This window comes from Esox lucius, chromosome 5 (genome assembly GCF_011004845.1).
Source record: "Esox lucius isolate fEsoLuc1 chromosome 5, fEsoLuc1.pri, whole genome shotgun sequence".
NCBI classification, from domain to species: Eukaryota; Metazoa; Chordata; class Actinopteri; order Esociformes; family Esocidae; genus Esox; species Esox lucius.
Window position 1 is genome coordinate 4,828,683 of NC_047573.1, and position 8,168 is coordinate 4,836,850.

The 8,168-nt window shown below is 38.1% G+C and overlaps 1 protein-coding gene across 1 annotated transcript; it reads right to left on the reverse strand.

The window, feature by feature from the left end:
* Positions 1–3,550: 3,550 nt before the first annotated feature.
* LOC114839365 lies at positions 3,551–7,510 on the reverse strand. Its single transcript, XM_029120057.2, has 4 exons — positions 7,373–7,510; positions 6,941–7,223; positions 6,259–6,824; positions 3,551–4,106 (listed from the first exon to the last, which is right to left on the reverse strand). The coding sequence occupies exons 1-4, from the start codon at positions 7,453–7,455 to the stop codon at positions 3,551–3,553; spliced, it is 1,488 nt and encodes a 495-aa protein (XP_028975890.2). The 5' UTR covers positions 7,456–7,510.
* Positions 7,511–8,168: the final 658 nt, after the last annotated feature.

The window sequence follows — 8,168 nt, forward strand, 5'->3', positions numbered from 1 at the left end:
CATGAATCATAATGCCATGTAAAAAATGAACTTCCTAAAATTTTAATTTTGAAAACCTCTCTTATTCATTCTACAATATAATTTGAATATAGTGTGTCTACTCTATGATTGGTTAAAGGATGCAATTACATTATAGGAAGTACTTTCCGTGTATATGTACTGTTTCAACAGCAAAATAACAAAATTCATTGTTGATTGCAGACAAACTATAATCTTTCTGGATTGAATTGGCCGTTATAATTCTAATATAGATGTTTATCTATTTTGTTAGGACTTCACTACGTACAGGACACAATATCGGAACGCCACGCTAAAGAAGGCACAGAAAGACACGCTCATGCGTGTGAATGAGGGGCGCACCAGAGCAGAGGAGCAAGTAATAAATTGATAAAATACACCTGCAGAAGGTGTGGGGAGCGTTGAGAGACTGAATTAATTGCTTGATAGTAACCATTTATTTTTCTCTGAGAGAAGAGTTGTAAAACAAGAGATAATAAATTAAGCAAGCGATATATTGTCTCATGGGGATCAGTCCCGCAATTACACATTTTGGTAACACTTTCCGATAAGGCTACATGAACTACTATTAACAAAAGCAGTAGTTAACATGAACGAATGATGAAAAAATACATAAACAGTTAATAATGATAACCCCTTCTTTATTAATGATTTACAAATACATTCACTAACAGAGCGTAGTGTTATTTGTTCACGTTAAGACAGAACATGAACTAATTTCGTTAGTTAGTGATTATTAATGTATGATAATTAATCACTTAAAGGGTCACAAAATAATTAACTAATGGTGAAGTATCAGTAATTAAGGGTTTATAGCTACCCATATGTCATTAGTTAGTGATTGTTAAGGTAAAATAATTCATCCCTTTAAGCCCCGAATGTGTGATCCTAGCGACACCTCTGCTCAGTGGGCCAAAAGAGTATGCACTAATGGTGTTGGAATACTAGTGATAGCATATAATCCTCCCTTCAAGAAAGACAGGATTAACTGTGTAGGCTATAATGATACCCCTGGACAGAGCCAAGGGGAGGAAATGGTAACTACTTTATCACACATAGCCCGAGACCACCAAAGGACATCACACAGGCCACTAACTAACCTGAGACAAGGCCTGAGTCTGTAGATTTCTGACCCACCGCATGAGCCCTGTGGGGTGGAAAACCAGACTGAAAGATCCTGTGCTGAATATGCCAAGAAAGCCTGACATGTTGCATTCAGGGACAGCATTTCCTGCACAGGAGTCAAATGGAGACCCTTTCTCCATGATTGCGTCAGCCACATGGTAGACGTAGCTTTGGATATCCCACTGAAAAGAGGCACGCCCACCAGGCACAAGCAGCCCGGGAGGTTGGTCAATCTGGTGACATGCCATTCACCTTCATACTCCTAGTGATAGTATTCAATCACTCGGTAAAGACTTACAGGCTGAGGCTGAGTGGTGCTGTAGCCCTTGTCTCAGTGCATCACATTCCACACAGATTGAGCTCTACAGGAAACAGCCCCGCCTCCAACTGTTTGTTTAGAACATCTAGGAATGTTTCAGGGAGATAAGAATATTATAAGAATATAGGAACAAGTCTTTGTAGGGGAACTGACACCTTGAAGTATGATTTTTGCCCTTCCTGGAATTAAAAAAATCCTAGTTGAGATTCTAGCACCAGTGTTTAGCACTGTTTTACATTTATTTAGTGAGTTATAATCATATGTTTAGTGTCTTATCATCGCATAGAGGAATATTCTTGTCTGATCTTGAAGTAACTAAAAGGGGGAATGAGCTTTCAAGTCTTTTTTTTGTTGTGTAATTTATGGAGATGAAATAGATGGTGCGATGAAACGCTGTTTAAATAGTTTTGTTTGTGATGTCTGGTCAACCATTTAGAGTCACTGTGAGATCCTTGGTTTCTTGGGACATGTCTGAGTTTAAATATAAAACATGTTCAGGAAATTCTCACAACTGAAACACTGTGAGATCCTTGGTTTCTTGGGACATGTCTGAGTTTAAATGTAAAACGTTCAGGACATTCTCACATCTGAAACACTGGCTTTCAATGTCAGCAATTTTAGAGCTTTGCCATGTTTCATTTGACATGTAAATATATATAAATATAGTTACAAAATATTGGTCCTAATACAGAACACTGAGGAACATCTTAGCTTTGATCTGTCAGGAAACAGACCATTCACAGAGACGAACAAAAATATTTCTTATTGATAGGCTCTAAAACAGACTATGTTTTGGTCCGCGTAGACCAAACACATCCACATCTATACATGCTAGGGTTGCATGATATTGGAAATAACTGACATTGCAATATTTTGTTTTTCTGCAATATATATTGCGATATGGAAAAAATACATGTCTTCACCAGATGACTTGAAAAGCTCTATTTGAGAATAATTAATTATTCTAGAATGATTGGGGTGATTTTGTAGGGAACCGCATCTTTATGGAAAATAAAAATGAAAAAATGAATCTGAAAATGACTTTTTACCTTCTGACTTATTTTGGGTAGTTTAATTTATTATACTAATTAATACACTGTTTAATTCACCATGGTTCCATTGTATTTATGTAATACTCTTCTATCATTTCAGGCTAAAGTCAATGATCTAACATGTTATGATATTAATAATGCATGTTGCTTACCCTCAAATAAAGGGGCTCATTTGTGAATGAAGAGGTGTGGTGTTTATAAGGGATCCAGGAGATTACAGGAGGATTTATCTCAGTACTCCAACCAGGTTAAAACAGAGCATTCTCTATGGAGGAAGATTCATTATCACAACAGGGAATTAATGTGAATGACAAAATCAAATCAAAAAGTAATTTAACATTTGATTACATTACAAATTAAATAACAAACCTCCTTTTTGAAAATAGAAACATATATATTTTATTTGTGTTTATAAAACGAATAATTTGTAATAATAAAAGCAAAACCTAACTAATAAATACCAATGAACTTAACATGAATGACAAATATCAACACAGAACCATTGTATTTCACAAACTTTTTTTTTTAAATAAACATTTCTTAGCAGCAGTGCCAAAGGAAAACAGTGTTGATCATCATGGCTAGATAAATGCCGATTAAATTAAACTTTTCAACTGTATAAAATCTGGTTTATTTCTAAACAGAGTACCCAGTAAAATAAATACATTTATTTCTCACAACTGTAGAATAATAAAGTAAATCTAAATTCTATTCAAATATAATAACTTGACTTTAAGCATGTATACATTGCTCACTCAAACTTGAAGGTTTTTGGCCAAAAATTCCAGGCTATTCACCATAACAGGCTTGAGAATTAAACGATGGCAAGTGACAATGTTGCCCTTGAACTGAAAAGCCTCTCTGAGGGGGAACTTGTAGCGGGAATGGATAAATACTTGCGGGCAAGCTTGGCGAGATGTGGAAAGCTTACTCTGTTTTCCACCATGCAAGTGGATCTTCCTCTTTGTCTATGGAAGATGTTAGCAGGTAGTTGTTTAATTCTGCTTCCACAGCATCCTTGTGTGTCAGAGAGGAATCACCCTGCATCTTTGCTCTGTCTAAAGAAACTTCCCAAGGACTTCTTGGCTTTCTTTGCCTGGGACGTTTCAGCAACTTCTGGCTCCACTTCAGTGCTGCTGCTTGACATCTCCTCCTGGCATTCCATCATTTCTGATGCCACTCTGGCCTTGACTTGGGGCTTGTTTTCTTCACTGATGAAGTTCATCTTGATCCGGGGGTCCAAACAAGAAGCCACATCTAGCAGCTCCTGAGTAGCTTCATCTCTATATTTCTCATTGATGTAATGCATCATCGCAGTTTTCAAGGTCTTGGTCAAGTCTGTGTCTCCCTCTTGTATTAGCAGCATTGAAGTGTTGAAGAGGTGAAGAACTGGCTTCACATATGAGACACTAACATAGTCTTGTCCTGAGAGTGCATCTGTGAAGTCCAGCAGTGGGCCCAGTGACTTACTGACAGATTCCAGGACATCCATATATTGCCAGGTTGGAATTAGATGCTGTGTCTTCCTTTCCTCAGACAGGACCTGAGTTATTGCCTTCTGCTGCTCTAGTATCCTGCTGATCATCTTCTGTCTGGAACCCCATCTTGTTTGGCATTCAGATATGAGGGAATGTGAAGGTAGATTGAGTTCCTTCTGGGCTCTTTCAAGAGCACTTCTGGCCTTCCAGCTGTGAGAGAAGTGACCCAGCAGCTTCTTGTAGACACCTGCAGCACGGTCAATGCATCCATCCTTTTTCACTGCATTTTCTAAGTGAAAAAACAAAGACAAAATAAAGTATTTATTATTATATACATTTAATACATTTACTTTAATAAATGATTTATAAAAATATGTTTTGCAAATTATTACACAATTAGTTATTTACAGATAAAATGTAGAGTTTGAGCATGCTTTCTTTATGTTTTATAATAAACCTAGAATAAAACACATTAATTGTCATATAACTTATATCTCATGAGTTTAGCAATAACTATTTTACTTAATGATAACCCAAAATATAGGGGCATTTATTCCATTGTTTGTTATTGTAAACAAATGCAACATTTAAACATATAAAAAGATAGCAGTGATATATATATATATATATATATATATATATATATATATATATATATATATATATATATATATATATATATATATATATATATATATATATATATATATATATGAAACATTAATGCCATAGGATATCAGCCCTGGCATTCAGAGCTTTGGCTCAGCTAAAGCTTCTCTCATCCCTGTTGCGATGTTCTCACTTGTATAATCCTTTAGGAAAAATGCAGTTTGCAAACAGCGACTTTTCAGGTGGAAGTTTACGGTCAGACTTATGTAGGGCTCCGTTGTCCGGCTGGACCACAAGTCCGTTGTTGCTGTATAATATTCCACTTGTGACAGCTCTGTTTCAACTTGTGTCTTGCATTTCTCGTACAACTCTGGGATGGCAATCTGAGAAAAATAGTTGCGTGATGGCATTACATACCGCTTGTCAAGCGACCGGAGCATGTTTTTGAACCCTCTTTGTTAACCCTGTTAATTGGTACCATGTCTTTGGCGACGTGAAATGTTATTGAATCCGTGATTTCTCTCTGCCGTTCGGAACCTTTCTCATATGGTGTAATACTGGCAAATGCATCCGAAATAGAGTTTTTGCTTTGGACTCGTCATACGAAGATTTGTGGTGCCGCCTTAAATGATCAGTTGCAGTTGCAAGACAAAGTACCTGTTTTTGGTAAACATCATCCTTTATGTATCCGAAATATTTCCATATAATTGACGATGCAATTCTCCATTTTGGTATTTTTTGCCTGTTCCTTGCTCATCATTTCGTCACGCGCAAGCAGAGACTGCATGTCAACTAAGTGCAACAACGAACCGTGTTTAAAATAATAATAATAAACGGTGTATCCAATAACCCATAAATCTGAGTAAATTACGTTATATTATTCATTTTTCAACATCATTGGTTCATCCTGTTGGAGTCAGAAAAAACAGGATTCGTCCTGATGATCCTCTTGGAGTCATAAAAACCAGGATTCTTCCTGATGATTCTCTTGGAGTCATAAAAACCAGGATCCTTCCTGATTAACTTGTCAAAATCATCCAGGGAATCAGGCAGGATGAAGCCCAATTACCAGAGTGCTTAAAATTGAGGATGACTTTACAGTTTTTTTGGATTGCTTAAGCACGATTTTCAAAACAGGGCCCGTGTTTTCAAAACACTACACACAATAAGCACAACCACACACCCAGTTAGCAAAACACTACAGATCCTTTGCATAATTAAACACTCTTGTAAAAACTATACACTTCTGTTTAAAAACCACACTTTGTTACCATATGAAACACACGTTTCACATTACTATACTCTGTTTGCACGAGTTACACTCTGCTGTGATAAACCTAAAACACTTTTAGCACTTCTACTTCCTTATGATTAGAGTAGGCTACCATCAACAAAGTACAAATATAATGTAAATTCACCAAACACTACACAAGACCAATGTTGCAGACTGAAGAAACTAATTTATTTCTCAACACGCCCAAAATGTTGACATGGAGATTCATAATACTGTAACAAAATGTCACTTTACATATCGTACTGTAAGTTTACTGTAAAAAAAAACTAAAACTAAAAAAACTAGACATTGTCTCTTCGCCTAGCTGGATCTGGCCAGAGAATTTCATCAACATCGCAGGCAATGTTGTCATTAGCAAGACACCTTGGAAAGAAACATCTTGAATGACGAATCCATCCTTGCATTGCTGCTACCTCCATCTGGTCACAGGCCTCCTCCATGGCTTGGATGAGGGGTACCTCAGCCTGGAGACGGAGATCATATACCTTCCACCGCCATGCCGAGAAGAACTCTTCTATAGGGTTGAGGAATGGAGAGTATGGTGGAAGATATAGGACGGTGAAATGTGGATGTTGCTGAAACCAGTTCTGAACCAGAGCAGAGCGGTGGAAAGACACATTGTCCCAGACAACAATGTATTGCATATGATCGATTTGATTTGCTGCTGTTATGTTGTGCAATTGGTCCAAGAATGTAAGTATGAGTGCTGTGTTGTAAGGGCCCATATGGGCATGGCGGTGGAGGACCCCATTCTGTGTAATGGCTGCACAGAGTGTTATATTACCCCCACGTTGCCCTGGGACGTTGACTATAGCCCTGTGGCCAATGATGTTTCTTCCCCTCCTTCGTGTTCTCGTCAGGTTGAACCCAGCCTCATCTACGTAAATGAACTCATGCTGGATCTCCTCTCCATCCATTCGTAAAACTCTCTGAAGAACAGTGTCAGGCAAAATTGTGTAGTTCAGTGTAGATGTAGTATACATATTACAGTACAGTAAAAGATTGAGACAGTATGCAAGATCACACTGCTAAAGTGAATACATACCTCTGCATAATCATGCCGCAGTCGTTTCACCCTTTCGGAATTGCGCTCGAAAGGCACTCGATGAATTTGTTTCATTTGAATACGGTTTTTGTTTAGGATGCGTGCCAGTGTTGATGTTGAGACCTGATGGATATCGTTGAAACTGGCGTGGTTATTGACAATGTTAGTTTGGAGCTGATTGAGTGTTATAGCATTGTTGGCCAAAACCATGTTTACTATCTCCCTCTCTAGCTGTTCTGTGAACATAGGAGGCCTTCCCCCTTGTCGTTCCTGACCCTCAATCCTATGTAGAAAAAAAACAAACAGTATACAATAGTACAGTAATTTCACAGGAAAAGGTAACAGAAGTGCTGATAGTGCATAGAATACAGTACTGTAAGCAGTTACTGAAACCGTGCAGATGTTTTTGATATGATGATATTCATACAATACCTATTTTCCAGTCGAAATGTTCTTATCACACTTGCCACTGTGTATGGGCTTAGATTTGTCTGTACTCGCAGTCCAGCCTCCATCAGCGTCAGGCCGTGGTTGACAACGTGGTCAACCAGTGTTGCGCGGATCTCATTTGTCAGATTCGGTCCTCTTTGAGGACCTTCTTGTCTTCCTCTTCCTCTACCTCCAGCATGGCCTCCATCTCTTCCTCTTCCTCTGTTGATTCCTCTTCCTCCCCTTCCTCCTCCTCCTCCTCCTTGTCCTCCTCGTTCTCCTCGTTCTCCTCCTCGTCTTACTCTTTCTCTGACTCTTTCCATTGTGCTTGAAGACAGATGAACTCACCTGCTGCTTTTTATAGTGCTTATACACCTGATTGGTGTGTTTACAATTAAGCAAACAAGTGTTTGCACACCTGATGACTGTGTTGAACCAATTGGTTGGACGGTGTGGTCATTTGACAGTCAGTGCTTTGGTATTGCAAGGAAGTGACTTCATGATAGATGTTTGTGTGTAATGTATGTTAAGTGTGTTTAGTGTTTTGCAAATCACTGTGTGTAGAGTTTTGCAACAAGTGTGAAGTTGACAATGTGCTTATAGTTGTGCAAATATGGGCTGATGTTTTGCTTCTTGAGTGTAAGGTTTTGCTAATAGTGTACTACTTTTAATTTTAGTGTGTAAGCAATCCAAAAAAACTGTAATGGTGATGTCCATGCCCCCACACACTATAATGGGATATTCAGAATATAAAAATACTTCCTATAACCTTCTCTATAGGTCACGCTGTCTCCAGTGT

What these genes read in the sequence shown, in the direction of transcription:
- LOC114839365 (XM_029120057.2), bottom strand. Translation starts at nt 7,455, where the DNA reads ATGGAGGCTGGACTGCGAGTACAGACAAATCTAAGCCCATACACAGTG. An exon ending in ACATTTCGACTGGAAAATAG is followed by an intron (nt 7,224 to 7,372) that starts GTATTGTATGAA and finishes TTTTCTACATAG; the next exon opens with GATTGAGGGTCAGGAACGAC. An exon ending in TCAAGATGTTTCTTTCCAAG is followed by an intron (nt 4,107 to 6,258) that starts GTGTCTTGCTAA and finishes ATGGGGTTCCAG; the next exon opens with ACAGAAGATGATCAGCAGGA.